The 23,516-nt window shown below is 38.0% G+C and overlaps 1 protein-coding gene across 2 annotated transcripts in view; it reads left to right on the top strand.

The window, feature by feature from the left end:
• Window positions 1-243: 243 nt before the first annotated feature.
• Window positions 244-23,516, top strand: part of RARB (retinoic acid receptor, beta) — a 621,377-nt gene continuing 598,104 nt past the window's right edge. Inside the window, exons 1-3 of one of the 2 annotated variants that reach the window (XM_006851621.1) lie at window positions 244-421; window positions 8,717-8,743; window positions 18,240-18,246. In XM_006851621.1, coding sequence (XP_006851683.1) covers window positions 244-421; window positions 8,717-8,743; window positions 18,240-18,246 — 212 coding nt within the window. The remainder of the gene's footprint in view (window positions 422-8,716; window positions 8,744-18,239; window positions 18,247-23,516) is intronic. The other variant, XM_006851619.1, reaches the window with a different exon arrangement.

Raw genomic sequence — 23,516 nt, 5'->3', positions numbered from 1 at the left:
TCTCTTAAGCCTGAAACTGAGAAGCTGAACCATCAAAACATCTTCCTGTAATCAGCATAGCAAGATGAGAGGCAAAGAAACTATTTTGAGAAGTAAAGTCAGCTGTTGAATTGCTTGGCCTTTGGCCCAGAACACTGCTTAGCATCAACTTCTGCCTCAGCATTTACCTCCCCGACTTTGGTTCAAGGCCCGGAGTGATGCACACCCACCCTCAAGCCCCTTTCATTTTGTGACACCTGAAACATGACCAGCAGTAGCCACGCATGTCCTGTCCCAGCTGTGAACGGACACATGACTCACTACCCGGCTGCACCATACCCATTACTCTTTCCACCTGTCATCGGAGGGCTCTCTCTGCCTCCCCTTCATGGGCTTCATGGCCACCCTCCTCTGAGTGGATGCAGCACACCGTCACCTGCAAGTAAGTGCCACGGTACTGTTTTCTCTTTTCTCTTGGTTGGTTGACTTAATGAACTTAAGAAAACAACTGGTTGGTATCAAGGATGAGTTCTGATTTTCTTGTGAATTGGTTTCTTTTGGTCTAGAATCCCACCTTTATTTCTGTGGATAGACATGCACTTAGCAGCCAGGTAAATGGTGAATTTTAGGATTTAGTCTTTGGTTTTGTTCTGTTTTATGCAAGTAAAAAAATAATAATAACAATCAGCAGATCTGACCAATAAACTTGGAGGAATTGGCTACTTGGTAAATATTGTGAGTAGTGAATTAGAAAATGATACCATAAAGGTCACTAATTCCAGTCATGGAGTAATAATCAATTTTGGGTATGAGATCCCCTATCTATCTTTTACTCATTTCCTATGTACAAATGCTATTGGTAATTGTTTTCAGCTTCCCAGTGTCCTTTTACCTCACATTACCTACCGTTTTAAATATCCTTGACCATTTGTGACTTTTGTTATTTATTTATTTTTTTTTACTTCAGATAAAATGTGGGGTAAAAAGTAGTCAGTGTTAGAATTCTTCAAGGCTGAGGCATTTTACTCGTAGAAAGCATCTATATTATGTGATGAAAGTGTAAGGACAGGCTACTCAAGCCAATAGCCTCTTCCACCAGTTAGAAACAATTTGTCCGGTTTGATAAATTAATTCAGCTGTGATGCATCAGGTGTCCAAAGCACATCTGCCAATTCATTCTTGTTCATAGCCTAACAGAAGCACTTTATACCTCTTCCTGATGCTCATTTCATATGCTGCTGCTTTTTAAGGAGTTCCTTCAGATATTTTCTGGTACAGTGAAGAAAAATGAGACTGAATCTATACTTCACACTATATACATAACTATGAAGTAATTTTGTACTGTACACAAATTTTATTTCAAAATGTATAAAAGAACTAAATGTTAAAACTAAAACTATAATTTCTGGATGATAACGTAGGTACAAAGGTAGGGGTCCTAATCTTTAACCTAAATACATTATCAAACTTAAAATGAACAATTTTTCAGGATTGTAGACTTTATGCTTTAACTTATGTTTCCTACTAGATTCTTAATTCACTGGGAATAGAAACCTTTTCAATGTTAAAGTCAGAATGCATAGCTCTTGCCACAGTGTCTTCACCATAGTAAGGGATTGATGGGTAGGTATTTGGATAGATAGATGGGTAAACAAATTAGCACAGGAGAAAGATGGATGAATGCATGGACATGTGAATGAATGGACAGATGAAGGCATGGGAGGCCTTCCAGTGCAGGGATGTTGATGGCAATTATAGTAATTAGCATATCTAATAAATATGGACTTGTTTTCCTTCTTGGAATACCTGACTATAATTCTTTGCTTTTGCATTTTGGATTTATGGCCCATGTGTGTGACCCGTAAAGACTTACTGAAGTGCTAGAAACATCATCCCATGCTTTTGAAGTTCATGTAGAAAGTAGATTTCCATATATCCTTTGTTATCAGGAGATATGGAAAGCCCTAAACTTAGTATACCTTGCTTACTCAGGTACCAATTTAAACCATAGCTACCCAACATGCAAAATAATGGAGTTATTTTCAGCTAGTACATATGGGGCTCTTGATTTGATGATTATTAAATCTGTAAAATTTTATACAAGAGCCTTTGTGTCAGATTCTATTTTTCATCCAACTTGATGGATATCACATTCTAATATTCTAATAGGTTTCCTTTCTCAGATCTGAAGCATATTTTATAGGTGCAGTCATGAAGTCAGGGTATGAGTAGGTTTGCCATCTTGACTAACCATTATCTTTGGTTACTTTTTTTTTTTTTTAAGAAAATGCATGGTAAAAGGTGGAGTGGAAGGGATATTTTTGCCAGATCAGTATCCTCGAATCAGCTCCCAATATACAAACTCCTCACCCACTTCTTGCAGATATGTTTACTATAAGTATTCTAAAGAGCAGTGGTTGGCAAATGCTGGCCTTTCAGCTGAAGCCAGGCCCCAAACTATTCATGTAAATAAAAATGTGATAGCACCCAGCCAGGCTCCTTTGTTTACACATTGTTTACTCCTTCTTTTGCACTACAGAGGTAGAGTTGAGTAGCTGTGATAGAAATTGTTTGTAGGTGCTGTCAAGTCATTTCAGACTCATAAGGACCCTGTGCACAACAGAAAAAAACACTACCATAAAGATCACTAATTACAGTTATGGAGTCTTAATCCATTCTCACAACTTTTGTTATGCTTGAACCCATTACTAATGTGTCAGTTTATCTCATTGCTGATCTTCCTCTTTTACACTGCTGAGGCCTGGTGTGGCTCTGTGGGTTAATGTGCCTGAGTGTAACGCCATTTGTACGGCAAAGTCGGCAGTTCAAGCTCACCAGCTGCTCCTTGGAGACCCTATACTGAGTTGCTATGGATCTGAACCAACTTGACGGCACTTAACAATAACGACAACTTTTCCAATAACGATGTCCTTCTCCAGGGACTGGTCCCTCCTGATAAAATGTTCAAAATATTAGGGACGAAGTCTCGCTGTCTTCACTTCTAAGGAACATCCATCTGGCTGTATGTCTTCCAAAACAGATGTGTTTGTTCTTCTGGAAGTCCATGGTATTATTTTTTGTTGTTGTTACAATTATTTACTGAACTATACTATGTGCCAAACTAGTCAGGCACGAGAAGCACAGCAACAACTATAATCAAATTCTCACTTTACATGGACCTTACATTCTAGAGAGGAGAGTCAGACAATTATTGATAAACAAATAGACTTATATGTTGGATCCTAAGTGCCTGTAGAAAATAAAGCAAAGTAAAAGGATAGAAAGTGATGGAAGTGGCATTTTAGATAGGAAAGTTAGGGAAGGCTTTTTTTTTTTAAGTTTTTATTGTGAATTGAGTGATAGTTTGCATGGGGGAGCATTAGCTTTACATTTATCCTATCATATTTTGTTTCATTGCAATGATTACAATCTACAGTGTCCTCCATGCATCATCAAACAACCAAAGGGTACACCCTGCAAGCCTGCCCTCTGGCCGTCAGCACACAGCCCTTCTCCCTCCCTGAGTCCAGAGTCCCCAGTGGCTCCATCTCTCCACATCATCATCTCTTCCTCCATCTCTGATGTCACTGCTTCTCAGGGTAGGGTCCCGGCACTCTGCTCCTCTTCCTTGATGGTCCCAGGGACTTCCGCTCCTGGACTGCAAGGTCAGCCGCTCCCCTCCTTTTGTTATAAATGTCTACCTTTACATTTTCAACCCTCACAATCAGTCCTTATAGCATTTCTTCACTATTGTACCACAAGAGTCTTATCCCCATCTCCTTGCATTAGCCCCATCCAGGCAGATTAGAAACCATTCAGTGGAGATTCTACCGTCCCCTGCACCTTCTGGATCTAGGCTCCCTCTTGAAAGTTTGTAAGCCAGTCACTTCTTGCCTTTGTAGCTACCCCCACCCCTTTTTGGGTAGCCAATGTCCAAGTTGTCCATCTCTGTCAACCCTGCATACCGAGGGATTGGGAATGATCCTTGCTGTAAAGATTCGTTCCCTCCTTTGAGCTGCTACATCCATAAGCATAGGTCAAGTTCATCAAGTTGTAGCAGATTACTCTTTTTTTTCCTCTACTTTATTCTTCTAGTTGAGTTCTGATCATGAAGTAATTGAAGCCAGGTCAAGTGGGTACTATCTGCAAACATGGGTGCTCTTGTGCATCTCCCCTCACTTCATATCAGCTGGATGCTTCACTCTCCCCTCTAGTCCTCTGAAGCCATGTCCCTATCTCTGGGCCCAGGAGTCCCCAGGTCTTGCCATACTGCTGGCTAATCAGGCCTCAATTCAGGTTCACAGGAGTTTAGTGAACATGGTCAGATTTAGCTCACAACTTCATTGCTGTTTTTCTCCCGCTTCCCCTTATCGGTGGCCAACGTGGTCACCAGCCAGACCACATGCCTGCTTGTGTATTCCCTTTTTGTCTTAGTCTTGGAAGGAGGTGTCCATGGTATTTTTAATACTTTTCTTCAGCACCATAATTAAAATGTATCAATTCCTGTATGGTATTCCTTATTCACTGTCCAACTTTCACATGCATAAGAGGCTATTGAAAATAAAATTATTTAGGTCAGTCACACTTTAGTCCTCAAACTAATATCTTTGCTCTTGAACACTTTGAAGAGGTCTTGTGCAGCAGATTTTCCTTGTGCAACATGATAGAAATTGTATGCCTCCAAACCCTAAAATATTTTCTAACTGACTCTTTGCATAAAATAGTTTACTGACTAGTTCTATGAAAAACATTGAGATAGGAGACAAATTATCCCAAATCTAGTCCAGGCTCTGTTCTGTCTCTAGCTAGGGAATTTAACTTTTAATTCTTTCTGTTAATTTGAATCTCAATGGCTTAGCCTGTATCCTAAATGAACTGGGTTATATCACATCAAAGGATGCTTTTGCCTCTAGAATACAAGGCTATTACTTTCATTTCACAATTACTAACAAAACACAAGGTGCTGTCACAGCTAGGTTGAACCATTTGCAATTACCATACCTAGAAATCAAATTTGGTCAAAGATGAGCAAATGTATATGATTCAACCTATAGAAAAAGAGTGGTTGACACTGTAACAAGATAACTTGTAAGCAACTGGTAACAATTCTTTTGTGAAGGTCTTGTGTGAAAAGTGTACTTTAGAAGGTGTCTGGACAAAGAACAGGAAAATGACTAGGTACAGAAAGTTCAGGCTGGAAACTTCAAAGTTGGCTTACTTCATACTCTAATAAGTTTTTAAATTGTTTCTTCTTACATCCAAAGCACATGACAGCTGCTCAGATGAAAATTATTAAAAGAAGCCTCTGTTAATATGTAGCATTAGTTGACCCTTCCTTGAAGAGGGAGTTGTCTTTGTTAGAATTCTGTTTTCCTGTGGTTTAGAAAGACCTTGGAACAAGGACAAGGTCTTAAGACTTACATATCAACTGTTAAATATCACTTTAAAATTATATACCTATATTAAGATTAGTTAGGGAGGTAAACAATGTCTGTTAAGTCCCACTAACTAATAAAACAAACGCTTGGGTAGAAAAGCCAGCTATCCTGGAATCAAAAGGGATCACAGATGGGACCAAGCATATTGGAGAATGACTCCGTAAGAAGACCACATCACTGAACTCCACAATTTGCTGATGTTTCTTTCAGTCTGTACTCTGTCCACATTCTGTAACTTTAGTGAGAAAGGATACTTTCTCCTGCTCCTGTAACAGAGGTCTGTCATAACCATGTCATTTTAAAGGCTTAAGAACCTTCTACCTAAAGAAGTGAGAGAGAAATTTCCATGGCAGCTACTGATACTACCATCTCCCTTTAGTTTTCCTTCCATTCAGTCTGCTGTCCTGTTCTCCCAGAACAACACCTAAACTCTGTGTACTTAACCTCTGTTAGTTTACAGTACATGGGTCCCCATTCCCTCATAGAAAGATGTCCATGACCCTACTTCTAGTTTCTAGAGGACTTTCAACAAGTCACTTAATCTCTCTGAATTCAGTTCCATAATCTAGAAAACAGTTGTATTTATAGGATCATCTTTTATATTAATCATATTCAAACATTGTTATGAATGAACATGGTACACAAATTAGAAATAAAAGTTGTTCTGTTAAAAAGGGGTGAAATAGGATAATCTCCAAATCCTTGTCAACTCTAACATACAGTGATTCTTTATAACTCAGATGTTCTACTGGCCTCCACACACTTCACAGACAACCAGAGAAGTGCAAGAGTCTACTTTCTTTTCATATTTGTCAGCGGTCAACACTGTCCTTCTCTAATGTGGACTAATGGGCTATTGGTATGATGATTTAATGACCACTCACAAGTCAGAATAAGAAGTGTGGCCACTTTCTAGAGAATCAGCTTTCCAGAAACTTTTACCCAAAATAAATTATTTAAAAAAAAAAATGTATCTGCAGGGAAGAAGTGAATTTGGAAGCATCTTCTAAGTGTGCATGTGCTGTCTTTGTATTTTAACTTAATTCATTTTTTTTTAAGTTTTTATTGTGAATTATGTGTTAGTTTACATGGGTGAACATTATCTTTACATTCATCCTATCATATTTTGTTTCATTGCAATGATCACAATCTCCTGCACGGATCATCAAACAACCAAAGGGTACACCCACATGCTTGCCCTGTGGCCACCAGCACGCAGCCCCTGTCCCTCCCTGAGTCCAGTGTCCCCAGCCACTCCCTCTCTCCACATCATTGTCTCTTCCTCCATCCCTAGTGTCACTGCCTCCCTGGAAAGGGTCTTGCACTTGGCTTTTCTCCCTCCCTTGATGGTTCCAGGTATCTCTGCTCCTGGACTGCAAAATCAGCCGCTCCCCACCTTTTGTTACCAAACATTTACATTTACCTTTCTAACACTCCCTGTCAGACCTGATAGCAATATTCACTATTGAACCACAGAAGTCCTATCCCCCTTACCTTTTATCAACCCCATCCAGACAGGTTGGAAACAATTCAGTGGAGGTTCTATCTTTCTCTTTATCCTTTGGAGCTAGGTTCCCTATTAAAACCTTGTAAGCCAGTCACTTCTTGTCTTTGTAGTCCCCCCATTTTGGATAGCCAATGTTTAAGTTCCCCATCCCTGTCAACCCTGTGTATCCAAGGCAGTGGGAATGATCCTCATTTATCCGCTCATTTGTCATACTGCATCCACAAGCATAGGTCAAGTTCATCCACTTGTAGTGGGTTACGCTTTCTTTCTTTCTTTCTTTTGTTTTTTCCTCTTCTTTCTTCCTCTAGTCATTTTCTGATCCCCCAGCCATTGATGCCAGGTCAAATGGGTACTATCTGCAAGTGTTGGTGTTCTTGTGCATCTACCTCACTTCATATCAGCTGGATGCTTCACATGCCGTTCTAGTCCTTTGTGGCCATGTCCCTGCCCCTGGGCCCAGGAGTCCCCAGGTCTCATCATACTGCTGGTTAACCAGGTCTCAATCCAGGGTAATAGGAGTCTATTGAATGTGGTCGGACTTAGTTCACAACTTCATTGCTGTTTTTCCTCCACTTCCACTTATCAGTGACCAATGTGGTCAGCAGCAGACCATATCCCTGCTAGTGTATTCCAGTTGAGTTTCAGTCTTGGAAGAGGGTTTGCCTTGAGGGGACCTGACCACTTGCCTGATGGCTCCTTGCGGAACAACTTGCTTGTTCTTATAGTAGTCAATTGGACTACCATTATTGTTGTGGGGTTTTTTTTCTGCTGGTCTTTCTTTCAAGAAGTATCTTCTGCTCTTCTAGCTGCTCCAGACTGGTCTGCTTGTCCTTTCAAGTGGAAATGTCCCACCTCCGAAGTTTCTGGATGGGTATCAGTATTCCACCTATGGTCTTGTGCAATGCAAAGGCTCTGCAGGGAGCCTCTTTCACAGGGCAAGTTCTAGCCCCATTTTAGGTATTCCAATACAGGCTGATGATGGACTTACAAGCTTTCTCTGGTGATGTTTCTGGCTATTACTCTCTTCCCTTCAAGTGTCTATTTTACAATAGTAGGCAAGGGAAACCAACATTCAAAAGACAGCCAAGCATCTTAACATCATTTCCCCACTTTTACCTATTCAAACCATGCCTCAATCTTTGTATCCCCGAGCCCTGTTGTTCCATGGTTGTGCTTACATCCTTATTTACCTCTGTCCTATTTAGCCCTTGTAAACCTGCCTAGGTGTTCTCTCATCCGCCTTGTTTTTCCTTTCCCTTCCCCTTCTAGTGTATGCCCACCCCCAGCACCCAGACTATCCTGTGCCTATTCCCTACCCTGTGCTCCACCTTCCCCTCCCTCCTCTCACCCCAACCCATATACCCTGGTAACCAAAAACAACAACAAAAATTTTCTCCCTTTTAGTGTGTGTGCTTTTTCTTAATCTTTTTACAATAATGGTCCTATGCCATATTTCTCCTTTTATGACTGACTGATTTCACTCAGCATAATGTCCTCAAGGTTCATCCATGTTATGCGGTGGCTTGCAGCTTCCTTGTTATTTTCAGGGTAGCATAATATTCCATTATGTGCATGTACCAAAGTTTGTTTATCCATTCTTCAATTGATGGGCACTTAGGCTGTCTCCATCTTTTTGCTATTGTAAACAGTGCTGCTATGAACATTGGTGTGCATATATCTACTCATGTTATGGCTCATATTTCTTGTGGATAAATACCAAGAGAGAAATTGCTGGATAATAAAGTATCTCTATTTCCAACCTTCTGAGGCAGCACCACATTGTTTTCCAGAGTGGTTGGACCATCTTGCAATCGCACCAGTAATGCAGGAGGGTTCCAGTCTCTCCATATCCTTGCCAGCATTTATTGTCCTCTGCTTTTTTGATCTTTGCTATTATTGCTGGTGTGAGATGATATCTCACTGTTGTTTTTATTTGCATCTCTCTAATGGCTAGTGATCGTGAACATTTCTTCATATGTTTGTTGGCTGCCCGGATCTCCTCCTTGGTGAAGTGTCTGTTCATATCCTGTGCCCATTTTTTAATTGGGTTATTTGTCTTTTTCTTGTAGAGGTGTTATAGGTTCCTATGTATTTTGGAAATGAGTCCCTTATCTGATGTGTCACTGCAAAAGATTTTTTCCCATTCTGTGGGCTCCCTTTTTACTCTTTTGGTGAAGTCTTTTGATGCACAAAAGTTTTTAACTTTTGGTATGTCCCAATCATCTATTTTGTCTACTTTTGTTTGTGTACTTTTCAAACTGTGTGTTTTAACTCAAGTCTTATTGCACAGATTTTCTCAGCTTAGCAGAACGGAGCCATGTGATAAAAGAAATTTCAAAGAAAGAAAAGGACAAAGTGCTACACATTGAACATTTCCTGGGAAATTCACTGAATTTCAAACATCAGCCTTGTATGTTTTAAAAATAGCTTCCGAACTTTATTGCTAGATCATTAGCAGTGGTCCCATTTCACAGATGAAGAGCATTAGATTTAAAGAGGGTAAAGAATATACACAGAGTTTGCACAACTGGTTCATATTGGAGCCCAATTACAAACCCAGATCTTGGGGCCCCAGGGTACCTGCCTTTCCTAGCATGAAAGGCAGCAAGTCAAATTTAAACTGTTGAATATTCTATAGCGTTCCCATGAGGATCTCTTTTCCATGATGCTTCAGGGAATCCTTGGAGTTGACAGACATGTCAAGGACCTCAGCCTCTTTAGTTTCACCAACTACTGTGGAGCAGCTGTCATATTTCATCAGCACAGAAAGTGGAGGGCAGACCCCATAGTCAGGAAGTCTCTCAGATGCCCTTGCTCAACTTTGTCCTGTAGACAGAGAGCTTGTCCCCCCAGATAAGCATGACTTCCAACAGGAGGACAGCCAGATATGCTATGCCAGGGAACACTCAATATTTTATGTTCCCAAGCTTTTTATGAAAGTTGGATAACTGTCCGTCTGTCTCTCTTTATGTTCCTTTCATGGTCGCTTGTTCTGTTTTATTGCCGCACATGTGCTTTTTTATAGGTTGTTGTAAGCTGGAAAATATTGTTAAGCATTTGGCTTCAGAGCTTCTCTGAAAATGATCTCAGTTTAACTCCAGCATCTTAAAATGAGAGTTCTTTTCCCTTGCTTCTTTCATGATCAGAAACGACTCTCCTTTCAAAATCACAAATAGGGAATTCATTTAAAATATCCAAGCCTTCTGGAGAGACAGGCTGTGTAGTCTCAGAATTTCCAATGACAGGACATAAAGTGATTCTTATTTCTCTTTCTTGTAGAGGAGTCTTGTTACCCAGCTTGTCTATAGCAGGGTGTGAAGCCAGACTGGAATTCCTTATGGCTTGTAAAAGACAATTCACCCAATGTTGGTCAAGTTTTAAGTACACACAGATTGATAGCAATTAAAACCAAATTGTTATTCCTGTTTATCATCACCTTTTACTTTACAGTCTTCTCTTTCTTCTATTCTGAATTATATTTGTCCTCAAACTTATACAGTGACCCCACTGAACAAGGATCACACTAATTTTAACATGTCTGACAGCTAGTATGTTGTTGGTATTTGTGGTTGTTGCTATTATGTGCCATGGAGTCGGTTCTGACTCATAGTGACCCTGTATAGAGTTTCCAAGGAGTGGCTGGTGAACTTGAACTACCGACCTTGCAGTTCAAACTGACATTGCAGTCCAGTTCATTAACCCACAGTGGTATTTAGTGAATGTCAAACATAATAGTAACTTCCATATCTCTATAGCCTTTAAAGAGACTTGATAGCATAGTGGATTATGAGCTGCTCTGCTAACTACAAGGTCAGCAGTTCAAAACTACCAGCTCTTCCATGGGAGAAATATGAGGCTTTCTGCTGTCATAATGATTAACAGCCTTGGAAACCCTATATAGGCCTGCTGTGTATCAGAACTGACCCGACAGCACATAATCATCACAACCACCATATATCTTTTACACATTTAAACTGAATAAAAGTATGATTTTAAAAAAAATGTTGTCAAGCCAATTCTGGCTCATAATACTCTTATATGTCAGAGTAGAAGTGTGCTCCATAGGGCTCTCAGTGGCTGCTTTTTTAGAAATAAGTCACAAGGATTTTCTTCTGAGGTACCCTTATGTGTATTCAAACTACCAACCTTTCAGTTAGAACCCAAGCACATAAATTGTTTATACTACCCAGAGACTCTAAAAATAAGTTAGAAGACACAGCTTAGGAATTTGATTATATTCAGCTATAACAACTATTTGCCCATTTCATCTGCCTTTGGTCATGAAATAACTCTAAAGTCCTGAACATAGGGAAGTCTGAGGCATTGCCTGAATGTTTGAAAAAGAAAATAGTTGCTGTTAAGTGCCCGTAAGTTGACTCCAACTCTTAATGACCCTGTATAGGGTTTGTAAACCTCTGCAGGAGCAGAAAGACTCATCTTTCTCCTACAGAGTGGCTGGTGGGCTCAAACCACCTTCTTTGTGATTCATAGCTTGGTGCTACAGAACCACTATGCTCTTAAGGAAACAAAGAAAGCATTCATATTTTCAGCATGAAGTAACAAGTCAGTGGTCTTGCATAGGCCTGGTGCCACATGTGTATCATATAAGAAAAGTTCATTCCTTAGCGGTAGACAGGAATTGATTACTTTGGCACTTTTTTTTCCCCAAATGTAAAGGAATCTTTGTCTTCACTCCTTGATCTTTCTACAGTTTCCCCAGACTCTGATTAAGTGCAACCTGTAATCTATAGGTTAGTGCTAATGGAGAGCTGAGCTCATTCTGAGTGCTGAACTTTACCCCAAAGGGATCAGGAATATATGAACATTAATTAGAAACAAAAAAAAAGATTATTGTTCAGTTTCATATAACTATCTACAATGCCCACAGGAAATTCTCAACTCTGGAAATATGTTCTTTAACAGAAATCGGCTTTCAATTATGGATGCGATCATAAAAACAGTAATGGATTTATCTTCAATTTACTTCTGCCAATTATTTCTTTCCTAGAGGAAGCCTGTTTGGAAGAATATATATATAGAAAAGTAAAAAATGGATATAAGGGAGAGTTAGTGTTTAGAGTTCAGATTAGAATTCTTTTAGATAAAAATACCCTATATTTTAGTTTATAATTAAATTAAATAGAGATATTTTTAAAGATTGCTTTTCAAATTAGGAGGTCTCACACTTTTCAATCTAGAATAAGCTAAATAGCCACAGTAATAAACACATCCTAGTCCTAATACCATAACAGAAACATAGACCAGTGGAACAGAATTGAGAACTCAAAAGTTAAGTCCATCCGCATATGGACAACTGATCTTCAACAAAGGGTTGAAGTCCATTCAATGGGGAAGATAAATACTTTAATAAATGGTGATAGTAAAATATTAGCAGAAAAATGAAACAGAATCCATATTTCACACCATTCACAAAAATAACTGAAATGGGTCAAAGAAGTAAATGTTAAAATGAATAAAGTTCCTAGAAGATTACATAGGTGCAAAGCTTGTTGGTAAGTTGTTAAGTGTCTTGGAGTTGATTCTGATTCATAGTGACCCTGTATAGAATTTCCCAGAGTTGCTGTAGATTTGAACCACCAACCTTGTGGTTAGCAGTTCAGTTCTTTCTCCATATTGTAACACCAGGACTCCAGATAGGGTTCCTAAGCTAGGGGGTCCTAATTTGGGATCATAATATACTATCAGACACAACTTAAATGCACAAGCAAAAGAAAATAAACTACATAACTGGCAACTCCTAAAAATGAAATACTCATGTTCATCAAAGTACTTTGCCCAAAGAGAATCTACAGACTGGGGAAATTTTTCTGTCAATAACATCTGACATAATTTCTAAATATAGAAACTTTCAACAGCTCAAAAACAAAAGGACAAACAACCAATTTTAAAAAAATGGATAAAGGACAAGAGCAAACACTTTACCAAAGGCCTCCAGGCAATTAACAAACATACACATAGATGCTCACGTACAGTTACAGCTGCAACCAATTTTTGAATTATCTGTAGCAAAATTGTACTTGCAGATGATATTAATTACATTGTTTTATGATTTCCTCATTCCGTTGGGTCACCTATCTAACTCCAGGTCCTTGTACATTTTGTTATAAAACTTTATAATCTTGAGCTGCTCTTTGAAATTTTCTGTTCAGCTCTTGTACTTGCGCATTTCTTCCAGTCACATGAGCTTCTCTGTGTTCAAGAGCAAGTTTCAGAGTCTCTTCTGTCATCAGCTTTGGTCTTTTTTTTCTTTCCTGTTTTTTTAATGATCTTTTACTTTTTTTGTATGATGTTCCTGATGTCATCCCACACCTCTTCTGGTCTTCGGTCATTAGTGTGTAATGCATCAACTCTGTTCTTGAGATGGCATCTAAATTCTGGTGGGAGAGATTAAAGGTCATATTTTGGCATGGTGAAAAATTTCTTCAGCTTCAGCCTGAATATGAATATGAGCACAATTTGACACTGAACTTGTTTTGGCTGATGATATTGAACTTGTTGACCGTCTCTTCCCACAGATGTTGTCACTTAAATTCCTGTGTATTTTATCTGGTTGTTGTTGTTAAGTGTCATCAAGTCAGTTTCAACTCATAGCAAGACTGTATACAGTTTCTGAGGAGCAGCTGGTAAGTTTGAACCGCTGGCCTTGTGATCCAGTGCATATTCCACATTGTCACATCAGGACTCCTGGTGATTATACATTTAGACTCATCTGATGAATCCAGGTATAAAGTCATCTTTTATATTGTTGAAGAAATGTATTTACAATGAATTAGTCATTCTTGCAAAATTCTGTCATGTGATCTCCAGCATCATTTCTATCACCAATACCATATTTTCCAACTACTAACCTTTTCTTCTTGATTTCCAACGTTTGCATTCCAGTCAGTAGTAGTTATCAATGCATCTTGATTGCATGTTTCATCACAGATGGTGTCCAGCTACCACTATCAACTGTTCTGACTAGGGACACAATTGAAGGTCCCAGTTAGAATGCGAGGAAAATATAAAGCAACACTCAAATTCATTTAAAAAAAAAGGCAAACTTACTGGACTGATAGAAACTAGAGGATCCCTATAATTATCAGAATAAAATAGTCCTTTAACCTCGAACTAAAGCCACTTCCAGAGAGTACCTCTCAGCCAAATAAATAGTTTGTTTATATAAAATAAACAATAACACATGTGAGGAACATTCTTCTTTAACAACTTCTTTGAGACAAAACAGGAGTCTTAGTGACATTGCAGGTTACACATTGAGCTGCTAGCCACAAGGTCAATAGTTTGAACCCACCAGTTGCTCTGCGGGAGAAAGCTGAAGCGTTCTGTTTTGGTAAAGATTTACAGTTTCAGAAATGCTACGGAGCAGTCCTACTCTGCCCTAGAGGTTTATATGAGTTGGAATTGACTCTATGGCAGTGAGTTTGTGTTTCCTTGTTATTTCATGACATCGAATAGTCAACATTACCCCAAAGTAAAGATTAGAGAGTAAGGAGGGTCAGGGAAACTGTATGAATAGAAGTGGGGCAGATGTTCTTATGTGCCGTTGAGTTGTTTGTGACTCATAGCGACTCTGGATAGGGTTTCCGAGGATCGCCTGGTGAGTTTGAACCATGACCTTGTTGTTCAAAGCAACCTTGTGGTGGATGTTATATAACAATTTGTTTCTGACTTGTTGAATTGAAATGTAATTTGCTTTGTAAATGTTTACCTAAAATACTATAAATATTTTTAAAAAGAGTAGTTTTGATGTGAAAATTAGAATGAACATGATTGAGGTTATATGTGATATGAAATGTCTCTGTCTTCTAAGTTTCTATCCTGATGACATCATTAATTTATATATATATATATATATATATATATATAACCAATAAAGGATCTCTGGTAGTGTAGTGGTTACGAATTGGGCTGTGAACTGCAAGGTCAGCAGTTCGAAACTAACAGCTGTTCCATGGGAGAAAGATGAGGCTTTCTGCTCCCGTAAAGATTTATAGCCTCGGAAACCCTGTACAGGGATGCTATGGGTCGGAACCGACTCCACGGCATATAACCACCACCACCATATATAACCAATACATTTCAGCTGCCTATTTTGGTCCTAAGGATAAGAGACTTATTCGAATGACCTGAAGTAATGAAGTATCAACCTATGTATAGAGGGACATAAGAGCAAGTAGATTTGCCCCCAGCTGACCTCTCTCTAGGCGATCTTCAGGTAGTATCCCTGACAATCTGTGTTCTTCTATCTTTGCTTCTTTATTTCTGCCTTTTCTGGCATTTCAATAATTCTTGGTTATTTGCGCTGTAAAAATAAAGAATCGAATTGACCCTGTTATTTGAGCTTCAGGCCACCTCCAAGATCTTGAGGCCACCAAACCTACCAATGACCAAATTGTACCTTCATTTCTCTTGAACTGTTTACTTTTCCATGAAAATAAGTGTTAGAACAGCTAATATTTACTGAGCATGTTTCATGCATTGCTTCTACCTGCCAACTGAAAAAGTGAGAAACTAAGACCTAGGTAGTCAACTTTCCGTAGGTCCAGACTAAAAAATACTAAACCCATTGCCGTTGAGGCAGTTCTGACCATTGGGACCCTAGAGGGCAGAATAGAGCTATCACAAAAGGTTTTCAAAGCTGTAATCTTTATGAAAATAGCTGCATCTTTCCCCTGTGGAGCAGCTGGTAGATTTGAACCGCTGACCTTTAGGTTAACAGAGTTTGTAAAGCTTGGAATATCCTCTCGCATCCTGGCAAAACATTGATCTCCCCACTTGGACACACACTTATTATGTTTGTGCTAGTCTGCTGTTTTCGTCATTTTCCTTCACTCTTCATCTATTAACAGGCTACCCCACACATCATGGGAACTCATTTAATGTTTGCAAAATGATGGAATCAGTGATGCCAAATGGTGGGGGAAGTTTAGAAATCAGTGGATGTGCACAGTGATTGGGAATATATAAGCGTTTGGTGGGTAGAGGTAGAGGAGGCGGAATGTTTTGTAATCTGTATGACGGAGTGAACCATAAAGAATTTCTCCTTGTTCCTCATGACTTTCCAATGTCCCACAAGGTATATGTGTTAAATACCAGATTAAAAAAATATATATAATGAAGTTAGCCTAAAACGTAACTATTTTGTGTATAAAAGCAAAATATCACTGAATGATTTTATTACACTGTGGATTATTTTGGGCTCTAATTCTGTGTAAATCGAGTAGGCTAATCTTTGTTTTATTTGGAACTTTTCTAAGAATCATTCACCATGTCACTAATACAAGTGCATTTCTTGGCATATGAGTCACCAATACCCTGTATTTTTATTAATTTGCTTTTGTAGCTAATGAATATACTGTAGTTTTGCATACAGGGACAAGCATTTTACCACTGCTTAATGCCTAAGCATTTATGTAATGAAATATCTATTTTATTATAAATTCTTTTTCTTTTTTTTTCTTCTTCTTGATCTTGCAGCCAGAATTCTATATGTTGTTGGTGTTGTTAAGTGCCGTCGAGTCAGTTCCGACCCATAGCGACCCTGTACAGGGTTTCCGAGGGTGTAAATCTTTATGGGAGTAGAAAGCTTCATCTTTCTCCCGCGGAACGGCTGGTAGTTTCAAACCGCTGATCTTCAGGTTCGCAGCCTGATTTGTAACCACTACGCTACCAGAGCTTCTTATGTATATGAGGGGGCTTCAAAAAGTTTATGGAGAAATGGAGTTAAAAGAAAATGGAATTTTTTTCCCCCACAAACATTTTGAATCCCTGTCATATGAACGTTCTTGAAACTATGTGCAGGTGAGCTGTATTATCTGTGACTTTCAGTTTAAGCTAGTAAAGCAGGTGGTGTAATACATATTATAAAAACCAGTGGGTCCAAAGAGTTGAGGATTGCTGTAATAAACAAATGAATGGATGAATATATGAATGAGTGTACGAAACATAGCTCACAGCCACAGATAGCTATCCAGAAAATAAATACTTTAGCATTGAGAGGAAAAATAGGACGTTTGTGAGTGGAAATGTCTGAAATAGGTTTGCAAAACTAAATCCAGTAATCAGGCCAAGGTTGGAACAGTAGATGTTGGACGAAGAAACATCCAATGCAGAAGACCCACAGAAAATAGTAACTTATTTAAAATGTTTCCATTTTAGATGCCATGTGGGGTTGGGAAGGCACCAACCAGGTCCGGCCTCCATTTTTTCATGTATGAGTATTTCCAACGTTTATAGAAGGGGATCAAATGTATTATAATTTATTAATATACTCTACCAATGTTTGTTAAACTCATGAGTTGGGTGCTCCATTAGGCACCTCAGAGTCTCTTTGAGAGTTGGCTCCCAAATTCAATCAGAGTGGTGAGTTCTCACTTGTGTTCCATTGCCAATGAAATGTCATCTCAGGCGTCACCAGGAAAAACGATGGAACTCTAACTTCTTACCACTGAAGTAAGTAAGCGATAGGAAACTCTGTACATTTTCTCTTTTCCTCTTCTTAAGGTATCTAGAATTAAGTTATTTTTTTACCATTTTTTTTCACCACAATGACTATCTTTCTCCTCTTATGTGGCATATTTTACTTGAACTAATGAAAGGTGCTTCAGAAAAGTGTTTTGTTTTTATTTTCCTCATAGCAATTTTTGTTTTGATTTTGACACTTACAAGTCTAAGTTTTTTACTCACAGTGTTCACATTTCTTGTTTCAAAAAATGATTTTTTTCTCTATATCTCTGGCTTTATTTCCTTTTCTTTCTTCCAATCCTGGCTGATAAACTCCAACCTTGTTTTTGACCCTCCACTTTTTCTCTTTCATATCTATTTTGCTCTTTGCTTTAAAGTCTTTGCCTCAAAACTCTGCAGGATTACCCACTGCTGCCTTTTGGAGTTTGTGAGATTCTCCAGAAGAGTCCTTCTCTGTACAAGCTTATATTTCAAACTCCAGTCACTGAAGGGCTTTAGGGTCCAGTGATCTCCTCGATATAATTATGAGCTCTTGATTACAGACTTATCTGGCAATCATTCTTCAGAGTTTCTGAGCTATAAATTTAGTTAATTTTGTCTAATTTTCTAGTCCAGAATTCTTGGTGGCTCCCCCGCTTTAATCAGGGAAGTCTGAATGTCTCTCCTGTCTAGCCCCTGATGTCCCTCATTCAGTGATAAGCTATGGCTTCTTCATACCCCAAAACTCACTGCCATCGAGTTGATTCTGACCCATAGCAGCCCTTCATAGGGTTTCCGAGGTTGTAGATCTTTACTGGGGCAGAAAGCCTCATCTTTCTACCGTGGAGCAGCTGGTGGGTTTGAACTGCCATCCTTGAGGTTAGTTGTTGTCATTGTTGTTAAGTACCGTGGAGTCGGTTCCGATTCATAGTGACCCTGGGTTTCTGAGGCTGTAAATCTTTACCAGAGCAGAAAACCGCCTCTTTCTCCCACGGAACAGCTGGTAGTTTCGAACTGTCAACCTTGAGGTTAGCAGCCCGATTCGTAACCACTACACTATCAGAGCTTTAGTAGTTCAATATTTATCTTACAAGTGCACTAGGACTCTTTATGTATCCTTCATATTTGGAGCTAATTTTGATAAGTAATAAGTTCTACATTTTATTTCTAGGCTGATATTTCCATACATCCCTACTAGTCTTCCAGTCTAGGATTTTGAGTTCCTTAAGGCAAAAATCCTGTTTCATTCTGCTGTACATAGGATCACTATGAGTTAGAACCAACTCGACAGCATAACAAGGGTTATGCATATGTAAAATGTATTTAAGGATTTTGGACCTAGCTAAATCCTTTTCTGGTTAACTTCACCCACAGTGAAGTAAATACTTAGGGCCACTATCTTTTTATGTAATTGGATTAAACAAGTTTAATGAAAATCTACATATATACTACTTTTAGTTTATTGCTTTTTTTTTTTTTTTTTTCAATTTGTTTGGTGGAAGTGATAACTTTCCAATGAGAGCATGTACTGTTAATTTAATACTGAGATACAAGGGTAAATAAAAAATATTACTGCAAAATCAGAAACTTTTACTAAATAAAAATATCAAGATGTGAGCTATTATTTCTTGATCAATCCTCCATGTAGGTATCTGTACTTCTGAAGGCAGTATTTCCATCTCTAACTCAGAGGCACTTAATATCACCAACAGCAAGCCTTCCCCAAAGAATTCTGTGTTCTTCAATTTACACCACCTCAAGACAGCAGTTATAGCATCTTCAAGGGACTGAAACTGTATTCCTTTTCAATGTTTTTGGGTTTGTGAACCGAAAAACAAATATGAAGGGGCAAGATCAGGCCTAAGGGTAAATGGGAGAAGATTTCCAAAAAAAATTCTCATAGGGCAGTCCTTGTGATCCTCGAAGTATTAAAAAATCTCAGTGTGATTTTCCAGGAAATTTTACCACAGTGCAATTTTCTATTTTCTTAAAATTTTTTTATAAGTCTCCATGTTTGTTCTGTGTCTTTTTGAGAATAGCTTTCAAGATTACCCCTTTGGGATTGAAAAAAAATTTTTTTTGTTATAATCTTCATATCTGATCTCTCTGCCTTGAATATAATTGGCTCAGCAGCTTTCTTTGGAAGCCACTGTTTTGGTTGGACCTTTTTTTTTGGAAGGTACCCAAAAGTTTAGAGACGAAACCAAGTGTATCACTAGGAGAACTTGTCTGCAGCCATCCACTGACCACAGATAAGTTTAAATGCATTTTATTTGGAATAATAAACCTGTGCATATATGAACTATAACCCTAACAGCAATACTTTTTGGCTTATCTTCAAATGTTACCAGTGCTCATAGCTTGGTAACCATTAAAACAAAATAAAAGTTTGAAGACATTTTTGCAAACAAAGACAGTGATTTTATGTAGCTGGGTGGGCACTGATGACAGCTGATGAATCATAAATGATGTTGAGAGAGATACTGCCCTGACACTACCCCTAAACTTACAGTCTAACACCAATGTATGCATTAGGAAAGGTTTATCTTCTGGAACCAAACTGATATGAATACAAATAATTTGGAGGAGTATGGGAAGACAGTAAGTTACAAATGCGACAAGAGTGAATGTTATTTCCAGACCTGGTCTGTATCCTTGAACAACTTTTTCACCTTTCTGTACTTCAGTTTCCTCATTGTGAAATAAGGATAGTGGTGATGGCAACTTCAGATGGGTTATTATAAGATTTTCATAAATTAACACATTTGAACTTCTTCCAACAGTGCTTGTCACTTAGTAAGAACTCAGTAAACAATGGCAATCATTATTATTTTAATACTCACCATGTAGTTAAAATCTGTGCAACCACAAAAGCAGAATCCTTTATTACATAGAACTGTCATATCTATAATTTTTCATTCTAATAATTGCTTCCAATATAGAAAGGTCTTCTTACGTGCACATGTACTTTTCTATATATATATATTTTTTGTTGTTGTTGTTGTTGTTTATATGACAGTGTGCAGTTCAAAGAGTTTATACCCTGCCAAAATTTTCCTTTAAATTTCAAAATTCCTCCAGAGGATGATCTTGAATTTAGATATTGAAAAGGATCGTTTTTCATGAGGAACTGTGAAATAATTATGTATTTATCACAAAGAATTCACATCCAAAAAATACATATATATTCAAGGCTATCTTTCACAACTCAGCTTTCTTCAGAGTCTGAGAAATCAATTAAAAATACAAAATAGTCTTTTTTTCTTAGGTTCTGAAGGGGTTGTAGGTTACCTTCTCTCTTTAAAGTTTCTAAAAATGCTTGATCTAATTTCAGCAGTGTTAATAATAATGTCCATTTCCCAAATACTATGGGTTTGTTCCTATTACTACCAGGCTGCTATAATGTTGTGATTGGTGTTTGACTTTCTGGTAGTGTGAAGGATGTTTAGGAAGTTAGTTAATCCAAAAAAATACAGGTAAAGAAAAGGAAAAAAAAAAAGTTGGCATTTCACACAAGTAAACAGCACTTTAATAGTTTTAATAGTGACCACTTAGTTACTATTAAGCATATTGAGCAAATGTTTTATTATTATTATTATTTTTATCAGAATGACTTGACAAAAGGAGCTCTGTTAGTATAGTGGTTAAGTCAGGCTGCCAACCTAAAGGTCAGCAGTTCGAAACTACCAGCAGTTCCATGGGAGAAAAATGAGGCTTTCTGCTCCTGTAAAGATTTACAGCCTCGGAAACCCTGGACAGGGTCACTATGAGTTGGAACCAACTCCACGGTACTTAACAACAACAATATTTGACAAATTAGGAGTTCCAGTGAGTCTTTCTAGAAATCTCTGAGACATGAAGTGACATCACACCATTTTTGGCTTCTGTATTGACCTCCTATAGACAGTTTTAAGATTTATTTTCCTTGTCTTTCACAAGAAATCTTATCCTAGAACTCAATATAAGCCAAATAACAACTCAAAAGAAGTGTGTGCTACTATTAATAATATAGACCATAACATTTTAAATGTTTTGTTTAATTCTTAATCCCCAAATAACTTTAAATAAAGTTGAGTTTTTATATACATACACACATATTCTACTGCAAAGGTAACATTTTCTCTACTGCTTTTTATTGTGAGCTGGGTGAAAATTAACAGAGTAAATTGCTGTTGCAAACAGCAGTTTATACACATTTTGCTTGGTGACATTGATTGCAATTCCCAAAATGCAGCAGTACTTTTCTACTTCCTCCATGTGTTTACTATCGCCATTGTTCCTTCTTTCCTATTCCTTCCTACCTTCTGAACTGTATTCCTGGGCAAATGATACCCTTTTGATCTTATATGCTTGGTTGTCCTAAGGTGTGTTTACCTCCCTAGTATTACTGTTTACCTTAAAGGCTTGTCTATCTTTGGGCTGATATTGGACCATGTTGTTGTTGTGAAGTGCCGTTGAGTCGGTTCTGATCCATAGCAACCCTGAATAGGGTTTCTGAGGATAAGGTCAATTTCAGCTTGAAAGGTGTGTGAGGACCACAGTTTGGGGAACTCTACCAGTCTCTTCTATGCTTTGCTCCTTATTTTTCTTACTCTAGCCCAGATAGCCTATTGAAGTCCCTTCTAGAGCAGACAGAAATATCCAGGCACCATCTAATTTTGGTCTCAGGGTCATGGAAGCTGGGGTTCATATGTTCCAGTAACATGAGGTTTGTATGGCAAAACTGGAAGCCGTTCTTCCTCCAGCAAGATGACAGAGAGATAGATGGGCTTTAAAACCTATGAACATTTGCACTGACCTTTTAATTTCTATCTCTTGTCATCAGATTGAGGCTTATGAGATGCTGTGCTATGTGGTTGAAATGAAAACAACTGTATTGGTATAGTTACCGCAATAATGGGCTCACACATGGGAATGATTGTGAACATGGTGCAGGCCTGGGCAGTGTTTTGTTCTGTCGTACATAGGGTTGCCATGATTCGGAACCAATTCGACAGCACCTAACAATGACAACAGCATATTGTTTTAGCTCATTAAAAATAAATTTTAGTATATTTCAAATCAAATTGATTCTTTGTTGGGATATAATTTAGTTACTTTTTCAATAATTCTATTCAATTTATATTGAGTTAAGTAGACTTAAAAATGTTACTTTCAGCCAATTTAATTAAACACTTTAGTATGATTATTATTTTCTCAGGGAAAGTTTAATTTATCCACATTATTCAATTATATATAAATTAAATATTTAGTTAAACTAATTTACAAATTTTCTCCCCTGCATAAGAATATATTTTTTTTTAAGAAAAGGATACTTTTTTCTGAGTTGTTGATATTGTCAAATTCTTAAAGTCTGGATTCTCAAAAATGTGCCACAGTTTAAATTTCTCCCAATAGACAAGTGAGAGTTAAGTAACAGTCTGAGTTAAGAACAGAATTGATAAAAAAGACAAGTATAATAGTTGGAGAGGATGTTGACTATACCATCTTATTCTCTGATTCCGAGTGTCTAAGACTCTTAAAACCTGCCTGTAGCTCTTTGGCTCCATTCAGAGTTGTTTTTTCTCTCTAGAGAATTTCCCATATTCTAACTTTATTATTCCCTTCCAAAACTTACCCTGATCTCAGGTATTGATTAGGAGAAAAGTGCTATATATTGGTCAGAGTCTTAGAACGACAAATAGTTATTTCCCACTCATGGGTCAAACTAATGACAAAATTTGTGCTACTTTCAGCTATATGCCCATTACAGATTTGCTCTACGGTTATCTCTTTCCCTAAGACATCTTGTCTACTCATATTCCACTCACAAAAGCAAGTCACATAACTGATTAAAATGTAAGGCAAGGATTCACATGCAAATGCATGCACACATACACAGGAACTTCAAAGTTTGTGGGAAAATCCCATTATCTTTTAATTCCATTTTCTCATGAAATTTTGAACCCCTGCCATACACACCATACACACATAAGTAGTGTATGTGTGTGTGTATAGATATAGATATAGATAGTTGTTGTTTAGTGCCATTGAGTCAATTCTGACTCATAGAGAACATGAGCAGGGCTTCCTAAGAGTGGCAGGTGAGTTTGAACTGCCAACCTTGTGGTTCAAACTGTCCTTGCGGT

Source organism: Chrysochloris asiatica, unplaced genomic scaffold (genome assembly GCF_000296735.1).
Source record: "Chrysochloris asiatica unplaced genomic scaffold, ChrAsi1.0 scaffold00030, whole genome shotgun sequence".
In the NCBI taxonomy this organism is placed as follows: Eukaryota; Metazoa; Chordata; class Mammalia; order Afrosoricida; family Chrysochloridae; genus Chrysochloris; species Chrysochloris asiatica.
The sequence above is the reverse complement of the archived record's forward strand: the minus strand, read 5'-3'. Positions and strand labels throughout refer to the sequence as shown.